The sequence below is a fragment of the Vipera berus genome (assembly GCF_964194415.1).
Source record: "Vipera berus genome assembly, chromosome: 2".
Lineage (NCBI taxonomy): Eukaryota > Metazoa > Chordata > Lepidosauria > Squamata > Viperidae > Vipera > Vipera berus.
Genome location: NC_138203.1, coordinates 232,974,141 through 233,001,085, shown reverse-complemented (window position 1 = coordinate 233,001,085; position 26,945 = coordinate 232,974,141). Strand labels below are relative to the sequence as shown.

Sequence of the window (26,945 nt, the reverse complement as noted above, 5' to 3'; positions counted from 1 at the left end):
AATTAAAAATCGCTCATATCGAATGACTGCATTTTACATTCATACAGTTTTTATTGCTTGTATTAGTTACAAATTCAGCATTTTGGTTATTATGTGGATTGGCATTGGGCACATTCTATCAGTTTTTGTGGGTATGGAATCTGCAGTGCAGAAGATTTAACTCCCTGACATTTAAGTAAGTAAAAGTCTACATGGAGTCAAGCCCCATTTCTGGCTATTGCATGGAAATGTTCATGTTGTCTTTCTGGCAATAATATACTCTAGTACAGGGGTGTCAAACTGCCGGCCCACGGGTCGGACGTATCATCTGGAAGCTGCGCCCACCCCATTGCTGACAATGGCAAAACCATCCCGATACGTTGCACGACGTCACGTGACGTCACAAGTTTGACATGTCTGCTCTAGTAGTTTACGACTGTTGCCTTTAGGAGATTTTTTTTTAAAAAAATTCCCAGTCTAGTCAGCAAATGTGAGATTTCTTGGTGATCTCTCCTGTAGGTACTACCCAGGTCAGATTTCTTAGGCTTAGCTGTTCATTAAAAATATCCAAGCAAGTTGTTGGGCTTGAAAAACAATATAAATGTAACTGCTGATATTTTATGCAAAGAGCACATTTTGTCATTGAACACTTTTTTCACTAGGCTGAAAATGTAGAATATTAGAAATGTGTTTTCTTGTGTGCATCATATCCATCAATTGATGAAGGGATAGTAGGAAGCTTTTAGCATAATATTTGTTTTTTCTGTATATTTTTACCCCTACCCCAGCTGGAATTTTAGATGAAAGAGCACCAGAATCACTTCTTTCGATGATAGCTGATCTTGGTGGGCGTGATACTGATTTGAGACAACAGAATGTTGCTGATCCTCCAATTACTGACCTATCTGGTGTTTTGAAATTACTTTCGGAAGTGCTTACAAATGCAGATTTTCAAACAGCAAGATTGATTAAACAGGCTTCACTAGAAAATTATTCAAAGCAAACAGTTGAATACAAGCCCACTTCACCAAAGATCAAGGAAGAACCTGAGCTTCCTAATACTACACATGAAGATACGCAGTTCAAGGATCCCCAAAGTCCAGTCACACTAGAAAAAAGTGCAACATGTTTGCCTAATTCTTTTGATGCCTCCACTGTTGAAACAGATCCAGATCATATACTACCGTTAAAAGTAAGAATGTTTGTGTTTTGTAAATGTGTTGCAATTTTAACTTCAAGAGCAATTAAAAACTCACAGTTAACAAAATCAGAGGACAGATCAGATTAGTAAAGCTAAAAATAATTGGGTATCATGAAACTTTGCTATATTGAACAATTGTGTTATACTAGTTAATACCATTTTCAGTGGGAAAAAACTCAAATCTGAAGAACAAGTTAGTGACAGCTCCTTTTCTATATAATTACATGCGTATGTGTGCCTTTGACAGTGTTGATTCCTAGTGGTGTTTGGACAAGTCACTGCCGTTTTCTTGACAATATTTCAGAAGTGGTTGCCACTGACTGCTTTCGGGGGCTAAGAGAAAGTGACTGGCACAAAGTCATCCAGGTGGTTTTCTGCCTAAGGCCGGATTAGACCTCATAGTCTCCCACTTTCTAGCCTGATGCCTTAACCACTACACCAAACTGGCTGTGCATATGACATTGTAGTTACTGTAGCACTGAGTTTCTTGTTACTACTTCAGTCTTGGAGCCTAGGTACATAAAAAATATTATTGTTCCTTTTTGGTGGAGACTTCTTTTTCATTGGCAAAATCAGCTCATCTTAAGTGGCAGTTCTTTATTATTTTTTCTCCCCACTATTTGAGAGGCAGGAAGGAAGGTAGACTAGAAGACTTGACTGCTAAAACAATGTACCTTTATTCCCATAGTAAGCTGAATACTTTCCAAATTGGGGGGGGGGGAAATCCAGTGCTTGAAATAGAGGCATTTGTAGGCAAGTTTAGGTAGTGAAACCAGACTGATGCAGAAATAGGGCAACATTAGAGCAGAATTCCTTTAGGAAGGATTGTATATAAGTGAATTGAACATAGCTACGTTTAGGCAGCTCTGTGGAAGATACCTGTCCAAAGCCCTGGTGATTCATTGCCAGTCATGTAGATATACACGGAACTAGATGAATCAATAATCTAACTGTATAAAGCACTTCCTGTTTGAAGTTCCATGTGGCTTGAATGCTGAATGTGTGAACATATTTACATCAGGATTGCCAGGAGTAGATTTAAAATAATGAGCATCTATAGAGAAGGTAACAAAATAGGCACAAGCAAAAGTTTGACTCGGGCTTATAATCTGGTTTGTTAATGCTTGTCTGAGTGTTGAAGATGACTTTTTTACTCTCGTACTATTTGTGACTGCAGTTTGTGTTGGCTGTTTAGTCGGTAATGGGGAGTATTGCTGGCGCTATCACCAGGCTACAGTCTTGACAGTTGCTTTTCTTTTCTGTCTGAAAGTGATTTAATTCAAATGGTTCTTGAATTTCCTGAAAATAAGAGCTGCAGTAAATACAGATAGGGATATCACATTAGTGCTTAATTGATGATTTAAATTAATATAATACAAAAATATGTTAGTTTCTGAACACTGTATATTGAAATGATTAAAATTAACAGTGTAACATATTTGTGTGCGTGTGTGTATAAATACATACCCTCATGGATGCACATGGACACAAACACATGCACTTACCATATGCTATATTAATATACATAGCATCATGTAATTAACAGTTGAAATACTATGTCTTTATTTAGGAAACAAGCACAGGAAGCATAAGCAGCTTTGATGGTTGTACCAGTCCCTGTCCTAGCACACCCCTCGAACAGAATTATCATAGGCAGCTTTCCAACTCAAACAATTCTGAGGCAACTGAAATACATTGGAAACTGATTCCTATCACAGGTGAGTAATAGGATAAGTATAGAGTTCAAATCTTTGTATCTTTTAGATATCCAGTTATAAGTATCATAAATGATATGGAATATTTTAAATAGTGTATTTTTTATCTCCAGGCTATTCAGCTAGTTCATGACAGTTTACAACAGGCCGATCCCCACTTCTGTTAGTGGAGACTTTATTTGAGTCCTTTGTTTGTTTATATTGTTAGTTCTTGGAGACATTTTTTAAATATACTATTTTGAATTTAGCTAAGGTGCTCTGCAGTACTCAGTTGAGATGGAACAATGGAATTCTATGACTGCGAAAGACACTCAGGTTATGAATCTGTCCTTTCATTGTATTAGTGCAGGAATAACTAGCTTTAATGTTGGGTGTAACACTGTCTAGATAGTTTGGAGGTTAATAATTTATTTTGGTATTTTCTTGCTATAGATGGTCAGCTGAACGAGCCATCATGAATACATATGCAACTAGGGACATAACAAAACTTATAAAAGATGAAAAAAGTTACATAGTTTCTAGGGTAGCGGTTGTTCTATTCCATAGTAAAAGAAGAAACTAGCATGTTTAATTATTTTCCTTTAGAATGAAATTGAACAAGTATTTATTCTATTGGTGGGGTAATTTTTGATAAGAATTTTTGAATATAATGGCTTAATTGTCTGGATTTGGTCTGCAGATTACTAAATAGTTTTTGTGATCTAAATCACTACATGTCATACCTATTGTACTTATTTAAGATAATGGGGGAACTCAGCAGAACGTTTATAGATAAGTTCTGTTCCAATAATGTTGTAAACACTGTATTGAATTCAGGACTGCCAAAAAACTTTTGGCTCTAAAAATATTTTTAAAAATGAGATTTCTCTCATTAACAGTTCATTTTAACCTGTTTTTTTAAAAAATTCTGGAGCTGTGTAAAATCATGGTTATACTAGTTTATGCAAAGAAAGGTTATATAAATTCTTCTGAGGCTAATTTCTCAAGGGTTCTTTTTAAAATGTAATTTGTTCAACAGGATGCCATTTTTAAAATTGCTATATCACATTAATTTGAAGTCCAGTTTTCTTCTAAAATATTGTATTGCTACTAAGAGATAAAACCTAGCAGCACTGTATTATGCTATTTCTGGATCTACTTGCTTTTAGTGGTGATTTCCACATTTAGTTTTAGAGACTAAATGCAAACTGTTATCTCTGTGTCTTTTTCAATGAACAATGTGAAATTATTGAAGTAATATGGGTGTGGAAGCAGCAGTAGCATGGTTGGGTAGCTCAAGCCTCTAGTACACCAGAAATGATTAACACAGGAATTTCCAGTCTGCTGGTTCTTGCAGTGTTTATAGATATAATCAATTCTGGAATTCAAATCTTGAATGAAAAGGCAATTCCATGAGATCCAAAGATACTTGAAATTAATAATTAATACTTTTATATTCTCTGACATGGGCTAATTATTTTAATTGGTTTATAGAACAAAAAGTGTGAAAGGATGTACTTTATATATATTGAGAAACTCTAAACTTGCTAACTGCTGCTCTCCCTCAGGAGGGGTAGGAAGAGTTCCTGAGGATCAACTGAGAAAGCATGGAGATAACCAAACAGGTGAGAAGGATGGTCTTTACTGCATATGCCCATTGCTATCCAGGTGGCTAAAAAGTAGCCTGTTCTCAGCATTAAATTTTGGGGAGACTGTAAAACCAAACAGTTTTACCCATAATTGCGGAAATTAATCCACTGAAGCAAGTATATTCGGAATTTGAATCTTGAGAAATGCAGCCCACTTAAAGTACCCATGCTCATTCTTGTACTTGTGGCATGTCTCTTCATCATACATGGTGCAGTGGTCCCGTTTAAAACAGTCTTTGTAATCACATAGTTTTTGGAGATTATTTTGGGATGTGGTACCTATTTATCTGCTTGCATTTGCCTGCTTTTGAACTGCTAGGTTAGCAGGAGCTGGGGCAAGGACAGGAGCTCTCCCTGTTATATGGTGCTTGGTCTTTCCAGCCGGCAAGCCTGTGTCTTACTGAGCCATTATGCTGCCCCCCTCTTATCACATTGATAAATAAATATTTGGCAGTTTGGTTACTGTCACTTGGGAAATACTTCTATTTGAAAAAACCCCCAATGTTCTTAGTCATAATATGGGAAGAAATAAAATATAGATGTTTCTTACCTGTTTGCATTTGGGGGAAGAAGCAATTTTTACCTAGTTGAAGTAATAGTACTGATATTTGTATATCTGTGATATTTGGAAATAAGATAATTTTTTAGTTAGATGTGTATCTGAATATTTTACATTTGCATTGATCCTCAACACTAGAATTTGGTTCTTAATGTGCTATCATAATTGAGCTTTTACTAATAAAACTCCCTTAATTGCTTAATTTTATTAAGATTTTGAATATTTATTAGATTTCGAAAATTCGCCAGTCATTTTGCTTTCTATGTACTAGATCAGCGGCTCCCAACCTTTTTCTATACCCCACACCCCTAGAATGCTTCTGATATATTCTTGCACCCCTTACAAAAGTTTGAAATAATGGCAACAAATTATACATATACACTAATTTTGAAAACCCAAGTTTTTGCACCCCCTGGAATATAACGTGGAAGGTCACGTTAACTATAAAGTATAAATGTGAGTAAAATAGTTTCAGAACAGAATAACAAGATTTGGAAGGGACCTTGAAGGTTTTCTAGTCCAACCCCCTGCTCAGGCATAAAACCCTATACCATTTCAAACAAATAGTTGTTGAATCTCTTATTAAACACTTCCAGTGTTGGAGCATTCACAACTTCTGGAGGCAGGTTGTTCCACTGATTAATTGTTCTAACTGTGAGGAAATTTTCCTTAGTTCTAGGTTGATTTTCTCCTTGATTAGTTTTCATCCATTGCTTCTTGTCCTGTTCGGGTGCTTTGAAGAATAGGTTGACCCTTTAGGGCAATCCCTTCAATATTGGAACTTTTAATTAAACTAGACATACACAATTTCAGCACTGTACTTTATATGTTTTAGTCTCCAGTCCCTTAAATCATCTTTGTTGCTCTTCTCTGCACTTTCTAGAGCAGGTGTGTCATGTGACGTGTTGTGATGTATCTCGACTTTTTTTTCCATTGCCGGCAGCGGGGTGGGTGCGGTTTCGGCATGACGCATCTGGCCCATGGGCCGGCAATTTGACACCCCTGTTAAAGAGTCTCAAATCTTGTTAAGAGTCTTGAGTTTCATGATCTTGTTGACATAATATAAATATGTTGTTGTTAGCTGCAAAGTTGTGTCCGACCCATCGCGACCCCATGGACAACGTTCCTCCAGGCCTTCCTGTCCTCTACCAACTTCTGGAGTCAATATAAATATAATATAATTCATTTAAAACTGTATTTTTAGCAACAACTTCCTGTGGAATTTCCAAATTGCATATCACATTCATCTTAGTTTATTTCCCTCTAAAGTTCAGGCATAGACTATAGAAAATTTTTCCTGGATTTAGCCAGTCACACAGTGGTCTATCAGTGTTTTTAAAGAGCCTCTCGAGCAAGGAGAAGAAAGCAATTGCTTCCTCTCTTGTTTCCCAGCATCTGATGTTTAAATTATGCTGCCAATGCTCCTGGAGATAGCAAGCATCCTTCAAGATTAATGTCCAATTGATAGTCTGATTCTACATTAATGTGTTTAGTTCCTATTTATGTTGGTGGCCATCACCAAATCTGACAGTGAATTGCAGTTTAATTATGCTTTGAATAAAGAAATACTTCCTTTTATCTGTTCTGAAACTCGGCTTTTAGAAGTAATAACTAAAGGCAGGGCTTTTTTCTCATAGAACGCTCAGAACGGAGTTCCGGCACCTTTTTTTGGATGGAACCTTGTAGGGTAGGCAAGGCGGGTTGTATGACGTGTGAGTTCCGGCACCTTTTTCTTTTACAAAAAAAAGCACTGTCTAAAGGTATTCCTTGACTTATAATTGATCCCAGAATTATGGTTGGAAGGGGGTCACTGTACCTGATTTTATGACTCTTGTGACAATTGTTAAGTGAACGCCTTGATCATTAAACAAATAAATTATACTCAGTGGGCCCTTTTTGCTGAAAACCAGAAGTAAACTGAAAACTGGCAAAAAATCATGGTCATGTGACTGCAGGTTGCTGCAAACAGCTGTAAATGTGAGCTGGTTGACAAATGTTCAAAATGTGATCATGTGACCATCGGGGTGTGTTTATAAGTAGCTCTTAAGAAATTGTGGCTAAGAACTACTTGCACAAGTTACAAGTTTATGAAGAAGGGAGAGAATATTATTTTGATCCTCATATGGACAGCTAGCCATTTCTTCCTTTCTACTTACTTCTGCTTTAAGAAATGCTACAGTATTGTATAAGAGTTATTATCGTCAGATCTACCTGATCTTGTTATTGCATTTCTTTGCATCTTTTTGAGCTCTAAAACAGGGCTTTTCAACCGGTGGTACGCATACCACTAGTGGTATGTGAGCACCTGGCTGGTGGTACGCTGCATCGCCTTCCTCCTCCCCACTCCTCCCCCCCGCGCTCCGCTCCTTCCTAGCTCACTTGCTGCCCAAAAGCATGCTGCCTGCAGGAACCCTACAGATGGCGCGCGCAGGTGCAGAGCGAGACTCCGCCCTCCCCAGGTACTTGTTGTGCAGCAACCGGATTGGCTTCCGATGCACCCTGCATGGGCGGCCTCCAAGCGGCCTGTGCGATGGCTTCCGAGCGGCACTGGCTTTGAGCGGGTGCGGGTGGCTTCCGATGCACCCTGCACAGGCAGCCTCCAAGCGTCCCGTGCGGGTGGTTAGCGGATGGCACTGGCTTGTGAGTGGGCGCGGACGGCCTCCAAGCGCCCCGTGCGGGTGGTTTCCGAGCGGCGGCGGCTTTTGAGTGGGCACGGGCAGCCTCCAAGTGGCCTGCGTGGGTGGCTTCTGAGCGGGCGCTGGTGGCTTCCAATGCACCCCGTGCGGCCGGTCTCCAAGTGCTGGGCTGTTTCTGCTTTTCCTTTGCAATTTGGAAGAATAACAGCAATAATAAAAGTTCTTGCATGATTTCCAGACATTTCCTCTCCGTGCCCACCCCACTCCATCCCAAGAAGCAGTATTTGTAGTTTGGACTAGCAGGCTGCTTGGCTGCTCTCCTCCTTTGCTCACGGAGCGCACGCGCTGCCCTTTGCAAAAGATGGAGCCCCTGCGGTTTTGCATTGCAAGGAGATTATTTCACCCGAAGGAAGGGTGACTTGGTGGCGATTCGGATTTGTCTCCCTTCCTTTGGAGGAGGGAGAAAAGCATCACTCTCTTCCTTCAGGCGGGTGAAAATTAACTTGATAACAGTAGCAATGCGGCCAGAAATGGGCATCTCTCGACAGTGCTGGGGAGTGCTATGGGAAGAACGATGTACACAGAGGATCGGGAACGCTGGGCTCTGGTAGGGGAAAAATGACTGGGAGAAGTAGCCAGTTCGTAATGTACGTGCCTGAAAATGGGAGATGGGCAGGTTGTGTGAGGTGTAGTTTGGACTAGCAGGTTGCTTGGAAGGGAAGGAAGGACAGACAATGAGAGGGAGGGAGAGACAATAGAAGGGAGGGAGGGAAGGAGGAAGAGACAAAGAGGGAAGGGAGGAAGGGGAAGGACAATGAGAGGGAGGGAGAGACAATGGAAAGGATGGAGGGAAGGAAGAAAGGAAGGAGGGGAAGGACAATGAGGGAGGGAGAGACAATGGAAGGGATGGAGGGAAGGAGGAAGGGACAGGGAAGGAAGGAAGGAAGGAATGAATGAGAGGGAGGGAGAGACAATGGAAGGGAGGGAGGGAAGGAGGAAGAGATAAAGAGGGAAGGAAGGAAAGAAAGGAAAAGGAAGAAGGGACAATGGGAGAGGAAGTGAAGGAAGGCACCCATCCCCCTCCACCAGAGACCCACGGATCCCCCCCCACAGGCCCCTGGCAACCTGAATGATAAGATGGCCATGCCACGCCCCCCCGGCCATTAATCACATCACCCAGGGACACTGTGAATGTCATAAGTATGAATCAGTTGCCAAGCATCCGAATGTAAATCACATCACCCCGGGGATGCTTGAACAGTCATAAGTGTGAAAAATGGTCATAAGTCACTTTTTTCAGTACCGTTGTAACTTCAAATAGTCATTAAGCGAATTGTAAGTCGAGAACTACTTGTACTTTATCATTTTTTTTCATTTTTTTGTCGTTTTTGACACCTTGCGGGGCGACTGGTTGTACTCGGATATTGCCTTATCCTAAAAGTGGTACAATGGGTGAAAAGCCTGCTCTAAAACAGCGGTCCCTAACCTTTTTAGCAGCAGTGGTAGTGGGGAAAGGTTGGTTTCACGCATGCAACCTAGACCCTGCAAATGCAGCTTCATGCGCTTGCCCAACACTTCTGCGGCCCGGTTCCCAACAAGTCACAAACTGGATGCAGTATTCAAAGTGTGGCCTTAAGGCATTGTAAAGTGGTATTAACACTTCACGTGATCTTGATTCTATCTCTCTGTTAATGCAGCCTAGCGCTGTGTTGGCTTTTTTGGTAGCTGTAGCACACTGCTGGCTCATATTTAAGTGATTGTCCACTAGGACTCCAAGATCCCTCTCACAGTTGCTACTATTGAGCAAGGTACCACCTATACTATACCTGTGCATTTGTTTTTTCTTGCCTAAATGTAGAACCTTACTTTTTTCACCATTGAATTTCGTTTTGTTAGATAGCACCCAATGTTCAAGTCTGTCCAGATCCTTCTGTATCTTAAGCCTGTCTTCTAGAGCAGGGGTGTCAAACTCAATTTCATTGAGGGCCGCATCAGCATTGCGGTTGCCCTCAGGGGGCTGGGGTGGGCGTGGCCTACTGGGTGGGCGTGGCTAAAATGTGTATGGCCTACTGGGTGGGCATGGCCAGCTCTACATCGTTCGCATCAAGGGTGCCTATGGGGGCCTGGGCAGGAGTGGGACAGATCTGAGGGTCTCTGGCAGAAGGAGGGTCTCTGGGCCAGGGCCAAGGCAGTGGGGGCCGTTCCCTCACTGTTTCCAGGATGGCTTCACGGGCCACATGAAACCACTTTGCGGGCCGGAACCGGCCCCCGGGCCTTGTGTTTGACATGTCTGTTCTAGAGTGTTAGCTATTCCTGCCAGCTTAGTGTCGTCTGCAAATTTGATGAGTTCCCCATCTATCCCCTCATCCAAATCATTGATGAAGATGTTGAAGAGCACTGGGCCCAGAACAGAGCCCTGAGGCACCCCACTACACACTTCCCTCCATGTAGATGCGGTTCCATTGAGGACCACACGCTGAGTATGGCTGGTCAGCCAGCTGCGAATACATCTGGTGGTGATGCTAACCCACATTTTTCTATCAAGTAGTAGGTTGTGATCCACTTTATCAAATGCCGTGTAAACTTACTCCTTTTTGCTATTAAATGCTGCTATTAGGTTATGCAATATCCTGAAAGGTTTAGTTCAGCATTTGAGAGTTGATCATCATTTTCCCCCAAAGTACTCTTTTGCGGAGAAGCTTGTTGAGTTTATTGAGTTACTTTTGGACAACTTCTGAAGGTCTTATAGTATGTTCCATGGGACATAATAAGTAGAACTACCGTATATACTTGAGTATAAGCCGAATTTTTCAGCCCACTTTTTGGGCTGAAAAATTCCACTTCGGCTTATACTCCGGTCAACAAAAAAACTTACCGAGGACTTGTGCGCGGCCGAGGCTTTGGTGCTTCCGGGATCGCGCGCACCTCTCCCAAGCCACCGCCGTCCGGAGACCTGCCGAAGTTTGGGGAGGTTTGGGGAGGTGCGCGCGACGTTTGGGGAGGTTTGGGGAGGCGCCCAAACCTCCCCAAACGTCGGCAGGTCTCCGTTCCTCCGTGCCCTGCCTGCCTGCTTCTTTCCGCTGTGGAAAGAAGCAGGCAGGCAGGGCGCGGAGGAACGGAGACCCGGCGACGTTTGGGGAGGCGCCCAAACCTCCCCAAACGTCGCCGGGTCTCCGTTCCTCCGCGCCCTGCCTGCCTGCTTCTTTCCGCTGCGGAAAGAAGCAGGCAGGCAGGGCGCAGAGGTCCGGAGACCTGCCGACGTTTGGGGAGGTTTGGGGAGGTGCGCACGCACCTCCCCAAACCTCCCCAAACTTCGGCAGGTCTCCGGACGGCGGCGGCTTGGGAGAGGTGCGCGCGATCCTGGAAGCACCGAAGCAAGTCCTCGGTAAGCTCCGGGCGGTCACTTGCTTCGCGTCTCCTGAGGGAAGGGGGGGCGACTGGAGCGGGCGTGTTTCCTCGCCTGCTGGGCGCCGCGATTTGCCCGGGGAACGCGCGGGCCCCGAATGGCAGCGTGGAGCGAGGAAGCTGACAGCCAGGGCTTCCCCGAGAGCCGCGGCCACACAGGGTATTCCTGTGTATTCAGGCTTGCAAAATGGCGGATCGAGCCTCTGCTGGCGGCAGAGGCTTGCAGAACGGCGGATCGGCTTATACTCGAGTCAACAACTTTTTCCAGTTTTTGGGGGTGAAATTGGGGGTCTCGGCTTATACTCGAGTCGGCTTATACTCAAGTATATACGGTATTTCCTCTTTCTGTTTTTGCAAATCAACAACCATACTTCATCCAGAAAGCAACATAAGCTGCTCTTTCCTTTCAAATTAAATTTGTAAACTTGCCTTCTTTTTTCCTTTCTCTGTAAAATAGCCGAAGTAATCATCTCTTTCTCATTTATGGTGCTGAGAAAATGCAGACAACCTGGTTGCTTTAATTCTTTACTCTGTATCGGTATAAAATTGGCAAAGTAATCCAAATGGTATGATTAATGTTTTATGCATTGAGGGCTTTGTATTTTTATGTATTTTTCCCTGTTTGGGTTTTTAAAAGTAATTTGTGCTAACTTAGCTGATAAATATAATAAACATCAAATGATGATAATTCTGTGTTATGCCACAGAACTAGCATTTCCTGTCTGGTATAAATGCCTTGCTAATAAAGTCATAGGTGTAAGATTGGCTACTAGATCATTGGCTATTAGAAGGAATTGCATTGGGTTAATAAGTTTTTTTCACTGTTGAAACTAAGTACTATGGCAGCAGGAACTATGAAATTGTGGTGACACAGATGTTGATAAGCAGTTATATTGGACATGAGATGTGATACATCTGTTAAGTTTAATTATTGTTACTAATATACAGGTTTATAAGACAAGAATAATACTGTAGTTGATATCTAACTTGAAAAAATGTACTGTGAATATGTCTGTATGTATGCCTATTGTGCTATTTGTTTTGCATAAGGAAATAAGAAAGCTTAGAAAAAGTATGAATTAGCTAATAAAATTAAAGGCACACTATAATAAACAGAAAGGGAAAGTAGTTAAAACACCAATACCTTTAACTTTTCCATGTCTTTCTTTCCTTGTAAAATATTCTTGCTTCCACCCCATCCATACATTTTATTTATTTATTTAATTTAGAGGTGAGATGTGTATGTATGTACGTATATATGTGTGCTGTGCATAGAATGTATATGCAGTCTAAAAGAGAAGACCATGTGCAACAACAAAAAACTACAAAAGCTCAATAACCAAGTTATCCTAAGAACATGGAGAACAACCAGATTTTCATGGACTTTCAAAATGTCAGGGTGGGAGCCATACATATCTCTGGGTGGGGAAGGGGGGATACAATTCCAGAGGGTAGAAACCATGGCAGAGAAGACACAAATTTAGTTCCTGATAGTTCCTGCACTGTTTCACCAAGGGGACTCAAAGGACAGCTCCATATATTGTCTTTTTTAAAATATAGTTTTATGAAGGTTTATTCAGCATTAAATACAATGAAAATAAAGATCAATTAATATTTTTTTAAAAAAGGAAGGGGAAGTGCAAGATAAGGAAAACTTCTGACACTTTCCAACATACTAATGCATTTACAATTTCAACTTTTTACATTAACATTTAATAATTGTATAGTTACAGACTGGCTTATAATAATGATCTTCAAACTGAATTTTAATTTTTTTCTATTTCAAGCATAAAAACCAGAGCAATATTCCAATGGAAACATGACCAAATAAAATCTTTGTTTAAAATAGTTTACCTCATCATGTTAATCAAATCCATTTTGGTTCATCTTCTAATGCATCTTTTTAAACTTAGTTTTAACGTACATGTTTTCAAATTCACTTTTAATAATAGTTTGCAAAATTTAGAAATTACTCAAATGTCATACATTAAAAAAGAAAGATCATTTCATCTTCTTTCCTTTTGAGCATACTTTCCAAATTGAATTTCAATAATCATTTTAAACTCAGTGGGTTAGGACGCTGAGCTTGTCGATCAGAAGGTCGGCAGTTTGGCGGTTCGAATCCCGAGTGCCGCGTAACAGAGTGAGCACCTGTTACTCGTCCCAGCTTCTGCCAACCTAGCAGTTCGAAAGCACGTAAAAATGCAAGTAGAAAAATAGGGACCACTACGGTGGGAAGGTAACAGCGTTCCGTGCGCCTTTGGCGTCTAGTCATGCTGGCCACATGACCACGGAGACGTCCTCGGACAAGCGCTGGCTCTTCTGCTTTGAAGCGGAGATGAGCACCGGCCCCTAGAGTCGGAAACGACTAGCATGCATGTGCGGGGGAACCTTTACCTTTACCTTATAAGCACAAAACATTGTATTTTAATTATGTCTATCAGACCAATAACCCTAACCCAACATCTAATTAAATTTAAGTCACTTCGTCCAGCTTGTCCTCATGCAGTAAAATCATTTTCTTCTTCAAAATGTCTGTTAAATATAAACTTAGCTTTTTCTCAAGAGACTCTCCAATATGATTTTTAAAAGAAATATGTAAGCATTGTCCATTTCCATTTCAGTTTTGAAGTGGAGATATCAAACTTGTTCTCTTGATTTCCTTGCAACTCTTCTTCTAATTGTACTAGAGGACTTATAAACCATCTTAATAGTAAACACTGTTGGTGTCAGATTTATATTCTAAAATTACAGTTTAATCCTTTGTATTGCCAAATACTTGTACAATTATCTCAGTAGCTTGTAACTTTCTGCACTCGGTTACATCTCTGGATTATTCATCTTTCTTCATGTTACTTGAGTAATTTGGCCTTCTTGCTCTTGTTTCATGACATCTTATGAACACAGTTGATCTATAAAGCAAATTGTTTTATTTAAATACTGTTCCAAAATACATTTTTGCAGTCTTACGTTTCAAATACTTTATAAAATTGACTGTTATTTCTGTGTCCATGGTTTTCTGAATACTTTTCAGTCTGTTGTTTCTGAGTCCATATTTACTGCTTTGAAAATAAATTCCTTTTGTGATTTTAAAGTATTTAGAGTTGGTTTCTTCAGAATATTTTCTATGGTCTTTATGAGTTCATCAAACCTTTTAGAAAAAAATTGCATATTGCTAGACAGTCTCTTCCCCCCACTTCCCCAAATGTCAGCCGCCTCCTTCTTTCTCTAATCTGATATGTTGTTGCTCAATGGAGTAGATAAGTAAAGCAGGGAATACACAAAAAGAACAAAGGATATTTTCTGACTATTTTGATCTTAAGACTTTTTGCAGGTTATTAAAATGCATATTCCCTGCAGTGAATAGTCAATAATACATCATTCAAATATAAACACTTTCATCATTCAAAGACATTTGCCGCTAAAGCAGAAGTTGATAAGAACAGACAAATAAATCAAAAAGAGCAGAAAAAAACAGAAGGAACCCAGCCAGCCAATTAACATTTAAAGATAAAGAACTAAAGCAAAAGTTCAAAAGTGAAGTTATAAGTCCCAGGTATGCTTATAAAAACATTCTGCCATTAGGAAGAGATCAGGCTGCTCCCACAAGGAGCTGCAATCTTCAAGATTCCTTGTGGGGGGGGGGTCCCTTCAGCAGCCATCTTGGGGAGGAGAGAGCGCTTTCATATAATGCTTTTTAGTAGAGAAAGCATTGACTGCTGCCACTCTTGAATGTATCTATGCTGAATGCATATTATTTAGTGGCATCAATAGCACCGATAACTTTTGCAGATTTGCTGGTGAGCCAAAAGCATAAACAAATCCAGTTTTATTTCAAGCATGTCTGCAATATTTTATGTGAAAAATCTGTAATCCAGAAACTACTTTGCAAGCCAATGTGCTGTTACTTACATTCCAGCATCTACTTTTTGAGTAATATATTGACATATGCTTACAATAATGAATGTTTTTTGCAGTATGTATCAATTAAAGTGACACTCAGAATACATTAATGTTGACAATACACTTATTCAGTGCATATTTTCAGTATCTTTAGAGGTAATTTACCAATTTTTCTTGTATAGGCTTGAAGTCTCCAGATGAAATATTTGCTTATTCAGTATCAAAGGATGCTTGTGAACATGATCCCCGCGTTATAAACAAGCAAAGAAGTTCTGATAATGAATTTGCATACAGTGCCTTTTCAGACATAGAGAAAGAAAGAATAGAAGATAAAACACACACAGTTCAAGAGGTGAAATCTGAAGAACAATGTGAATATGAAACAAATAATTATGTATCAAGTCAGCATTCAGTAAGTGGAATAATAGAAACAGCCATATTAGAAGAGTATAACATCTTTACCAACAAGATTCAGGAAATTTTGCAGCAGAAGAACATTACGTATGTCAGTGGAATATCAAAACCTGTCATTTCAGCCCAGGAAAGGATTATGAGACTTTCTGAATTCATATGTTTACAAGCATCAGATATTGCTGTCCATAAATATGTAGAAAGACTAAGTGAAAAGCTCAACAGTGTTGCTTTGTCATGTTCATATGGTGTTCAGAATGTGTCCTTTACTGGAAGCACTGGACCAGTTGATAATTCTGTTACCAGTAGTGAATTGAATTTTCTCATGGAGAAGCCTGTGTCTTCCTCAAATGTTTCTGAAGAACACTTTCCAGAGCCGCCATGCAGCAGTGTAGAGGGAGATGTAGTCATTAATGAGCAGAATCAGTCAGTGGTTTGGGATATAGAAAAAGAACACAAGCCGGTGATTGCTAACGTAGAAGGAAAGTTAACAGCTGAGCCAAAAGGATCTCCTGTTGATTGTTTGCCAAAATCAGAAAAGATCTCAAAGCCTGAAGATAAATCAGATATTGCAGCACAACCTGCTCTGGCTGGTTTTATTAGCCAGTTAAGACCTGAAGTGTTCGACAGCATTTTCAAAATTATTGAAGATGTACGAAAAAATACACTGAAATTCTACATTCATGAAGAACAAGAAAGTCTGCTTTGCAAAGAAATAAAGGTAAGCTTTGTACATGAGTGTATATCAGTTGTATGCATCTGTTTCAGAAAATTGCAGTCATTTCACATGGGTAAGCCAGATTTATGTCTTTGCACGAGTGTTTTGTTAATGAAGTGATGCTTACAGCTAATAATAGCTATTTTTTCCATATATTTTAAAAATTGACAGGAAATCTGCAAATTAATAGTTTGCTGGAGTGAGAGAAACAAAAGAGAAACAAAGCGTGGGCCACATAGATTTTAGAATTCCCATCTTTTCAGTAAAGTACAGTATGTATATAGTAGTTGCTTAAAACAAATAGTTTAAAAAGCTCTTGTACAGATGTTTTACATAATGAAGGGGTATTTTGTTGGTGCACTATGTATCTGGCATTTGTTAGAATTTTATCCCACCTTTCTCCAAGAACTTAAGGTTCTCCTTTTTATTCTCATAGCGGCAAGTCTTTGAAGTAGGGCGAGCCAAGAGTGAGCAATGGTCAAACAGAGAATTTCTATGGCTAAAGGAAGATTTATAAAATTGGTCTCCCTAGTCCTTCTCCAACATCTGAACTGCTTCATATCATTAGCCTTTCATGCTACAAGGCATGTAGTAGGCTGGAAAATTCAGTTTAAAATAATGCGCAGAGAGAATAGTGTATTAAAACAGATTTTTCTAAAAGTGTGGGTAAGCAAGATCAGTGAAAAAATATTGTAGCTAACTTGGTTTAGTTTCATTTTTGAATTGTTCCTTTTAGGTTTAATATCAATTGTATTACTTTTAACATTTTCTGTACTTGCTTTAGGAGTATCTTACTAAATTAGGTAATACAGAGTGCCATCCTGAGCAGTTCTTGAGAAGAAGAGGTGAACTGGATAAATTGCTTGTAATTATTCAAAATGAAGACATTGCTCATCTAATTCATACGGTAAATGAAATGCACTTATTCTTGAATATTCTATGTAAGGAACGGTTGGGGGGATTTGTGCCAAAACTGAAATGTTCAATTTGATGTGTGTGTGTGTGTGTGTGTGTATTTGTATTTGTATTGGTCTCTCCCTACCCCAATATAAAATGTAATCGTCTAGGGCAGAAATGGTTGGGTGAGGATAAGAGCAGGAAATGGCACATGCGGAGATCATTTTTTTTTGTTTTATGCACACACTTTGCTATTTTATATATTCTTAAAAATGTAAGGAGATTAGTAAGCCATATGTTACCAATGCAAGATATTAATATAAATAAGGAATGCTATTGTTACTAATTTATTTTATTGTACCAGTATCTTGTTTCTATTTGCTTTTTTTAAAATAGATACCATGTTTAGTATCTTTGAAGAGACTCTCATGTGTCAGTTTTGCTGGTGTTGAAAGTTTGGATGATGTGAAAAATCGTACTTACAATGACTTGTTTGTTTCTGGTGGCTTTATTGTATCGGATGAATCTGTTCTCAACCCAGAATCTGTCAGTGTTGGTAAGTCTCACGTTCACTAAAGCATAGGGCAGACTACAAATTATTTATGTTCCTAATAATTAATTTCTAAGGGCTCGTATAGTCAAAGTTGGGTTTGTAATTGGGGTTCTATTTTTTTTGCTTTATGCTAACCCTTTGAGAATTTTGTTGGAATACTGTGAAGTTCTGTTCTTTAGGGCAAAAATTCTTTGTTACTTTAAAAATTTTCACTGGTAAGAGAAAATACTGTTCAGCAATTAAATTTTTTGTAAAACAACTCATGCGGAAGTGCTGTTCAGAGGTAAGAAATAAATGTCCTCAATCTACATGCATTTGCACTTTATTTTTTATTGTTGCTCAGTTGAAATATCCCTGATTCCTTGGGCCCATCATTTACTTGTTCCTGTGACTTTACAGGTAGTCCTCAACCACCAACCAATATTGGGTCTTGAATTTTGGTAGTTAAATGATGTGGTTATTGAGTCATCATGTAACATGATCCGATTTTATAACCATTTTTACTATAGTCATTAAGTGAATCCCACTTTCCCCATTGACTTTGCTTGTCAGAAACTTCCTGCAAAGGTCACAAATTGCTACCACAGGATGCTGCAACCATCATAAATGCAACCCGGTTACTAAGCATCTGAATTGTGATCCTGTGACAGAGTGGTATGACAGTCATAACTGAGGGTAGGTTATAAGTCACTTTTTTCAGTGCTGTTGTAACTTTGAACAGTCCTTAAATAAATAATCGTAAGTTGAGGACTACCTGTAGTTAGCTTCAGTGTATTGTACTTAAATGTAGATCAGTAATAATTATAGCAGTTACTAGAGATTCATATGCTCAGATCAATCCATCACATACTGATTTATATTAATCACAGGTGCTAATGTTGGCAATAGTATGCTGTTATGAAAATTTAGCATAAAAGTTGGGTGCAGGAGAACAGAGAAAGAAGAAAACAAATAATGGGGAATATTAATCTTTTAAAAAAAATACTTTAGTTATAGTATCTTCCAGAAAGCGATAAAAGAACCTTAATATAGAAAATTGGAATTTGCCAGTTCAATAAACTGAGTAACTTTTAAACAGTTTCTATATTCTAATAAACTATGTTTACAGGAGAAATGTATTGTGCATAAAACATCTAATAAAATTGTTTGGTTATAAATTTTAATAGTTACTTCATTTCCTTTTTAATTTTTTGTTTTGAAAAATTTGTAAAATTAGCTTATTGATACAGTAAACCTCACAACTAAAGTTAACATAATGGGGAGACTCATAAATTTAAAAATAAATAAATGTATTTTAAATTTATAAATTAAAAAAATAAATTTAATTTTTAAAAATTAAGATTAACTTTTCCAAATGAAAGCCATTTTTTCTATCATGATTGTTATTTGAAGTCAGTAAGTTTCTCCTGGAGTTGTTCTAGCAACATGCTACTAATAAAAGCTGTGCTCAAGCATTGTGCTGTGTGTCTTCTACAAATTTATCTAATTCCTGTTTTAAATAATATAAGCTAGGGTTTATGTTCTGTTTTCAAAATTAGATAAACTTAATGAGTTTCTGAAGTTCCTTGGAGAGTTGAGCACTCCAGATGAAAAGTGGCAATGGAAAATTCACTGTAAAATACAGAAAAAATTAAAGGAGCTTGTAAGGTATGTATTAGATATGCAAGAATTACTGTATTAAAAATATAACTTGAAATTGGTCTGGTAGTAGCTATACCAGTCTTTATATTTATTAAAGATCTCCATTTCCCAATTATTATGAGAACATTGTTCTTTATTTTAATTTTTAAAACTCCTTTTAAGGTAAAAATGCAAAACGTTATTTTTTTTTGTATACTTAAAAACCATGCTTTCATTTAATAGCCTGCATTTGTTTTATGTCTTTGGTCTAATTTTTGCTTTTTCTGTAGAAAATTAGAAAAAACAGTTTGGTAATTTTGTCCACAATGCTTGTATTATATAAATGCAGATTATACATTGTTTTTCTTCCAATAGAACAAATAAAAATGCCATGAACTTGCTAGCACTTTTGAGTGCTTATCAAAAGAAACACATGGTTGAGATTCTGGCTTACCATAGCTGCGATTCTCAAACACGAAGTCCTCCAGAATTAGAGTGTCTCATAAGACTTCAATATCAGAATATTCAGCAAAGGCATGTGGTCTTTTTGACAGGTAGAAAATAATTATGATTTTCATATATATTTATATATATCTCCACAAACACATTATTATATAATGAACATTTTCCCCTCTTTACTTAGAAAAGAATGTGTCAACCTTTGCAAGTTATGCTGATAATGGAATAGTAGTTACTACTGTCAGTTCCTTTATGCACAACTACAAAAGTTTAGTTGGCTGTCACAACTCAGTTACAGAAGAAAGCCTGCCTTCTCCCACTGATTATGAAAAACAACCAGGTAATAATATAGTTTAATTTCTCTCACATTTAGCAAGCAAGATTACTTGAAACAAGGAATCTAGTGTATGTATGTATGCTTCAGTATAAGTAAAGAATAATATTTCTAAACTGTAGAACACATTGTAAAAATAAGAGAGATGTAGTGTTGTACATCAATATGAAATTGGTCTGATAAGAGTATTCAAGAAATTCCATGAAATATAAAAGGATTAGGATAAAGATGGCAGAACTGAAGCGTAGAAAACAAGCAGTGAGTGAGGGTGTCAGTAATTGTGATGAGTAATTTTCATACAAAATTCTGACCTACTGTATAACTTTAGATGCTGTTTTGACATTAAATCCTTTGGAGCTGGAAGTTGGGATTTCCCAACAGTAAGCATGAACACATTTCGCAGAAGCTTTTAGCATCGGAATATCCGGACGTTCACAAGAGGGTTATATGTGTGTTGAGTAAGTGAACAAAAATGACAGAAGACCAGCCTTAAATGATATGCGACTTTGAGACCTGAAGCCTAAAACGGTGTGAGTAGTGCATAGTATTTTTAGATAAGCTTTCTATTTCAATAGAGTAGGATTTTTCTCTTCTTAATGTAGTTCTTGTAGAAAACGATGAAAAGGATGAGGAGGACATGTCTCTGGATTCAGGGGATGAAGCATCACAAATAGAAGTTTGCAATGATGCCTCAAACTGTGATTCCCATTTGGAAGATTTTCAGACAGAGACCAAAGGACCACACGGAACAGACTCTAGGCAAAAGTCTCAAAGTGATGGACTGCTATCTTCTGAAGAAGAACACTACTCTCTGACAGAAAAGACTTCTAAAATTGACATGCAAGATATACAGCCAGTTACTCCTGTTTCAACTACCTGCTGTCCTGAAGAGGAGAGAACTAATTCAGAAGAACAAATTCCTCTCAGCTTTCAGATGTACAATAGACAATTAAGTGTGCCTCATCAATTCAGTCATTTTAACGTTCTCACTCATCAGACGTTTTTGGGAACAACATACCCTATGTCTGCCAGTCAAAAGCAGGAAAGTGGAAATTGCTTTCTGACTGCTTATAGTCAGAACATGGATATGGACCATTCTTCATCTTCATCCAATAATTGGGATAACAATTGTGATTCTTTGAGGCCATTTCCCAAACAGAATTGAGCAAAGAAATGTCTTTTTTTAAATATTTACTGCGGACTTTAGAAAAAAAGTGAATTAAGTATTTCTAGTCTCTGATCTAAACATTTCTTGTCTCTTATCTCAGATGTTTTCATGTTTATTTAAATCATGAATGGTCTGTATCAGATAAAGCACCTGAAGTTTGAAATAAATCTATATATTTTTAACATATATTGTACTTGAATGAACTTGTTTATTGGCACTTCTAAGTTTTACATTTTGTAGTTCACGTGTAATTAAGATTCTAACTTATGTAATTTGAATGTTTGCCTGAACCATATGTGAAAGAGGGAAGGGATCATTTTTAATGTAAAGTGTAAAAGGACATTCAAACCACTTTTCCTTTATAATAGCTATTATGTACATATGTGAATGTTTTGTATAAAATCTTTCTATAGCTTTAAAGTCAACTCTAGTTACTTCATCAATTATCCTGGATTTTGGTTACATACCTAAGTTAGAATAAACAGTAGGGTGCAATTTGTTTTGAAATGAATAAAATAATTTGTCCAGAGAGGACTTAGTAGCAAGTTGCATTTTGTTGTGTCATCTGTTTCCATGAAATAGATGCAGCCAAGATAATTATCATTATCAATCAAGTTAACTTCTCTTGCCATCAAGTTATGCATTTACTAAAAGTATGTAATACTCTGATTAGTATTCCAAGTTCAGAGCTCTTTTTTATCAGCATAGTAATACTAAATCAAGTTATTTCTGATTAAAAAACTTGCAATGTATATGTGGACAAACTGGCTTCATTGACATCAAGGAAGTTAAGAATAGCTCTGTGTGGAGTTACTGTCACAATATACTCTTGTATCCCTGAATTTGGAATTTTTTTATTAAAACATTTCATAACAATAAAATGCTGTCATTATATCTTAGACTTTATGAATATGAAGGTGCTGTGCTGCTAACTGCATATAAAATCCATCAAGAAATCTACAGCATTTAGTTATCTGTTATAGAACCAAGCAATTAATGCATAACATGGAAGAATTAATTTTGAATTGATCTGCCATAAATGGCACCTAAAGTCAAATATAATAGAAAATAAAATGGGCTAAAATATACTATTTTTGCTATATATTTGATTGGAAAGCAGGAATAGATGTAGAGAGCATAAATAATTTAAAGCTTTAAGGCAGGAGTTCCCATGCGTTTTAAATGGTGAGCACATTTCAGTCTTTTTGGTGTATTGTATTCACTCACAAAATGATTACCATGATGGGTTTGCTTATTCATGAAATAGTCACAATGAGGGACAAGGCAGGAGGCAATTGGTAAGAGTGTACTTATCCTATTCCCAAATCACCTTTCTTTTGTTTGGCAAATAACATATAAGCAAAAAGCCCTGAGTTGCAGCCTTTAACCATTTTCAATTTCTAAAAATGCCTAGTTTGGTTATATATAGTAGTATATTGAGCATTTGAGGTATAAAGGTAAAGCTGTTATTAATGGTGTTCTGCAGCATGTCAACTATTACTTCTATTTCATTTTACGGTGGGGCAAATAATTTAGGTGACCCAAGCCTTAAACGGAGGGATAACAATGATAATGGTTGAATATATGGTTTTGGATACAAGATGAGGAAAGAAATGGAATTATCTATAAAGCAATATTGGAAAAAGTAGTGGGCAAGCTAAAAAGAATAATAGTCTGAATTTTAAACAACGGAATACATTTAAGAATAACAAAAAATATGTTGGGAGTAGTTTAGGAATCTAAGCTGTAAAATGTATTTAGAGGAACGGGCAAGGTACTAAACTGACATTCTAATGAAGGGGTAGTTACAGAAGATAAAATTGAACATATCTGGAGAATATTCAGGTAATTCTGTGGTAAAAAAAAATACCTAGAGATATCAAGAAGATACATCGATCCTGCTCTTTGAAGACTCTTAAGTATCAGATGAAGCTCTGATCATGTTATAAGTCACAAAGCAGTATGATTCTGGATAATTCTGATAGGTTCATTTTTTTTCAGATGTAGCCACTTCTAATATGTAAGAATCTTAATTTGAAACATTTAAACATGATGAACCCAGTGAGATAGTGATTAGATAATTATACTAAAATTAGAAAACCTTAAAAGTATTTTGAGCTTATGGTTTTATGGTTTATAATTTTTTAGTTATGGTTTTATTGTTGTGAGCTGCCAAGGGTTGTGTTTAAAATAGATGGCCAAATATAAATAAACAAATAAACCAGTTCCAATTCATGCTGAATGTGTAACTCACCATCAGCCTCATAAATATGTTAAAAGATGTGGCAGTAAGGGAGAAATTATGCGGCTACTTTAATCTCTTTTGAGGAAGTAAGTTTAACATTAGGCTGTAAATGACTACCAATATATAGATATCGGCAGTGCTTTTTTTGTAAAAGAAAAAGGTGCCGGAACTCACACATGTCATACAACCCGCCATGCCTACCCTACAAGGTTCCATCCAAAAAAGGTGCCGGAACTCCGTTCTGAGCGTTCTATGAGAAAAAAAGCCCTGGATATCGGTAACTAGACTGTTGCAGTTAAACATCTGCAATGTCACTTTACCAATTGTATAAAAGCATTGCAGCTAGAAATTTAGATCTGAGGAGATTCTTGGGCATATTCCCTCATGAATATTATAGTTCCTACCAGAAATATTTAAGTACTTTTATTGATTTTTCTTATCACTCCTTAACCTGATAACAATTGTTTGAATTATGTTTATGCCTTTAATATTATTTTGCAGAAATGTTGGCATCATTTCCCCTCTTTTTAGCCTCTTGTAAATCCGTGCTAAGATAAATATATATGTGGATGCTAGGAGTCAACACTGATGGCATGTGATCAATCAAAGATGGGTTAGTTAAAATCTGGTTTTTAAAGAAGGAATGTATACACGCAATAGTGGTGTGAAAGTATGCTGAAATACCAGTAGCTTCTGAATACCAGATATTTTTTCTCCGTTGGCTATAGTTAAAATGAAGTATTCCATATTAAAACTTTACTTTACAGATTTTGAACTCTGTCCAAATGACTGATTTTTAAATTTGTATTTAGCACGCAGGTTTGTAAAGTAAACTAAATGACTAGTTCTACAGAATTTTATTCCTAGCGTTTTCACGCAAGTGGAGGAGGGTCCGCTCTCTTAGATGAACTTAGTGTTGATCCATTGTGACAGGAATTGACCGAGAGGCTTGTTGCCCAAAACTGACGAGACCAAACTGGCTTTCTGTCAGTAAAATCCTTGAATGCAAGCTGCAAGCCATCTGAAGAAAATCTTAAAAATCTTATTGTTTCTCAATTTCTGAACCAAGAGTGGGTTTGTTTTATTTTAGTCGTTTTTAGATCAAATTTAGAAACAATTGCAGGTAGTCCTTAGACATTGGCAATATACAGGTAATTTCTGAGTTAAGAATGTGCAACATAAGGATAACCTCTGGATATTAACAGACAGCCTCTTATTAAAAATGGCAAACGGTGTTCTTCAAGCCAACAAGTTGCTGAATCTGCATGTTTTTAATATACAGCATTTTTTCAGTGGTTGCTTAGTTTGAAGGACAATGCTGTCCTCCATTAATAGACAATACAAGTTCCAACTTAAAATAGAAATTTGAATTAGAGACAGATTTAGTGAATGGAACTTATTCATAATCCAGGAACTGCTTGTACTTAGTTATGTCTGTTATGTGGACTCAATATGTCTTAAAGTGCTTAATCCCTTGTTTCATATTGGGATGGTTTTGAGATTTGTTTTTATTGTTCGGGGTGGTGGTTTAGTCCTGCCCCTCTAGTGACTTTCAAGGTTTGTGAAAGACTGATGCTGGTAAGATGAAAGCAAGGTTAGTTTTCTTTTTCCAAATAAGAGGCTGCTGTCAGAGGAAGTCTGACATGTATCTTGAAAGATTGCAGAATTGAGCGTTTTAAATTTTCATGTATATGATACTTGCTCTAAATGCATTTGGTGTATCCGTCATTTTAATGTTTGATTCAGATTAAATGCTAAGCCATGATTTTAATTGGGAATTGTTTAAGAGAAGGAATTAATGGAAGCAACTTGCCATGATTTCTATTCTACAATAAATATTTATTGCAAAAAGTAGAGATAAAATACACATCAGTTTTTATTCAGGCAAAAAAGTATTAATTGGTTGAACACTATTGTATTGTTATATTCTTCTTAAATTATTAACTTTATTATCAGGTGGGAAAGAAACCATGTTACAGTGAGGGTTGTTGTCCAAACCATTAGATGTAACTATAACTATATTAATTTGCATTTACCATGTTTCCCCAAAATTAAGTCCTATCACGAAAATAAGCACTAGCTTGATATTTATGTGTGCGCCTAATATAAGCCCTACCCCCAAATAAGCCCTAGTTAAGACCCTGCTCACTGTGTCCTACTGTCTGGTTGTACGAGGTGGGGCGGGACACAAGCATAAAAATTAAGCTAGGGTGGGGGTGGGGGTGGGTGGAGCTGCCCCATGTGCCAAGCACCCACTTAGCACCGCCGCAGCCAGGCCTCCCATGCCCTGACACTTGTCACACTGCTGACCAACTCCTGTGGCCTCTTTCGGCAGGATGCCACATGGCATATCACGCTGGTGCCTCCGCTCGTGGCAGGAAGTGGCATGTGCTGATACTGTTGCTTGTGGCAAGATGTCAAATGGTGCATTGTGCTGGTTCTGCTTGCACGCAGTGCAAAGTAGCATGCCAAGTGCTAATACAGCACGATCCAACAAACCACAATTATAACAGGAAACAGAAGAGAAAGAACACATCAGTGGAACCTTCCCTTTTATACAAAGAGACACAGACCCTGCTGAATCATTCCCATAATTACATCTTACACCTTACATTACACAACCTGGTTAGCTTTTAAATCATTACCTTGACACTCCTCCCATTTAAAGCTAAAGAGCTGTTAACCCAAATACTTTTACATACTCTTGATGCTTTCCTGCATTTAAAGGCTTAGTCAACATATCAGCTATATTGTTGTCAGTGGAACAATGCTGTAACTTTATCAGTTTATCCTTTATAGTCTCTTGACGTTACAATATTTTATGTCTACATGTTTGCTTCTGCTTCCGATATGTTCTCCCGTTGCCATCTTCATACATGCAACATTGTCCTCAAATATTGACACAGCTTCTTTCACATCAATACGTACATCTCAGTAATTGGACATACCAAGTTAATTCAGAACACGTTTCAGACAATGCTATAAATTCAGCTTCCGCAGTTGACAGTGCTACTGAAGGTTTTTTTCTGGATTTCCATCCAATTATGGTGCCAGCAAACAATATCACAAACCGTGTGTTTGACTTTCTGTCATGCATATCATTTTCCCATTCACTCTCTACATAGCATTGTAATGATAGGGTATCAGATGGCCTTATCCTTAGTCCTAGGAGGTTCATTGTGCCTTTCAAATATCTAAATATTCTTTTTATCCCTTTGGTAATCTCATAAGGGTAAACACGTGGTGAGCATTCATAGACTCCATTTCTTTTTCTATAGCCTCCTTCCATTTATCCTGTTCTACTGTAGGCAATAACATCTCTTGGTAATTACGGGGTTCATACCTTACACTATATGCTCTAACCCCACTTGCTGAGAATTGACCAGGAGGTACGCTCTTATTGCTACGTTCAGACATCTTTGGCAACATCTGTTCCTGTTTTTCTGTTACTTCTCTCTCTACCTCAGGTCTATCCTCTTCTGTTCCTACTATTTCTGACCTGCTATCCCAGGCA

At 37.9% G+C, this 26,945-nt stretch overlaps 1 protein-coding gene across 4 annotated transcripts in view; it reads left to right on the top strand.

Annotated features, from left to right (window-relative positions):
• Positions 1-21,715, top strand: part of TASOR (transcription activation suppressor) — a 44,346-nt gene extending 22,631 nt beyond the window's left edge. Inside the window, exons 15-24 of one of the 4 annotated variants that reach the window (XM_081321010.1) lie at positions 780-1,171; positions 2,751-2,898; positions 4,443-4,499; positions 15,209-16,158; positions 16,940-17,062; positions 17,449-17,608; positions 19,144-19,252; positions 19,601-19,779; positions 19,869-20,024; positions 20,621-21,715. In XM_081321010.1, coding sequence (XP_081177136.1) covers positions 780-1,171; positions 2,751-2,898; positions 4,443-4,499; positions 15,209-16,158; positions 16,940-17,062; positions 17,449-17,608; positions 19,144-19,252; positions 19,601-19,779; positions 19,869-20,024; positions 20,621-21,183 — 2,837 coding nt within the window. In that variant the 3' untranslated portion in view covers positions 21,184-21,715. Of the gene's footprint in view, positions 1-767; positions 1,172-2,750; positions 2,899-4,442; positions 4,500-15,208; positions 16,159-16,939; positions 17,063-17,448; positions 17,609-19,143; positions 19,253-19,600; positions 19,780-19,868; positions 20,025-20,346 lie in introns of all 4 variants that reach the window. The other 3 variants (XM_081321009.1, XM_081321012.1, XM_081321011.1) reach the window with 3 other exon arrangements.
• The last annotated feature ends 5,230 nt before the right edge of the window (positions 21,716-26,945 follow it).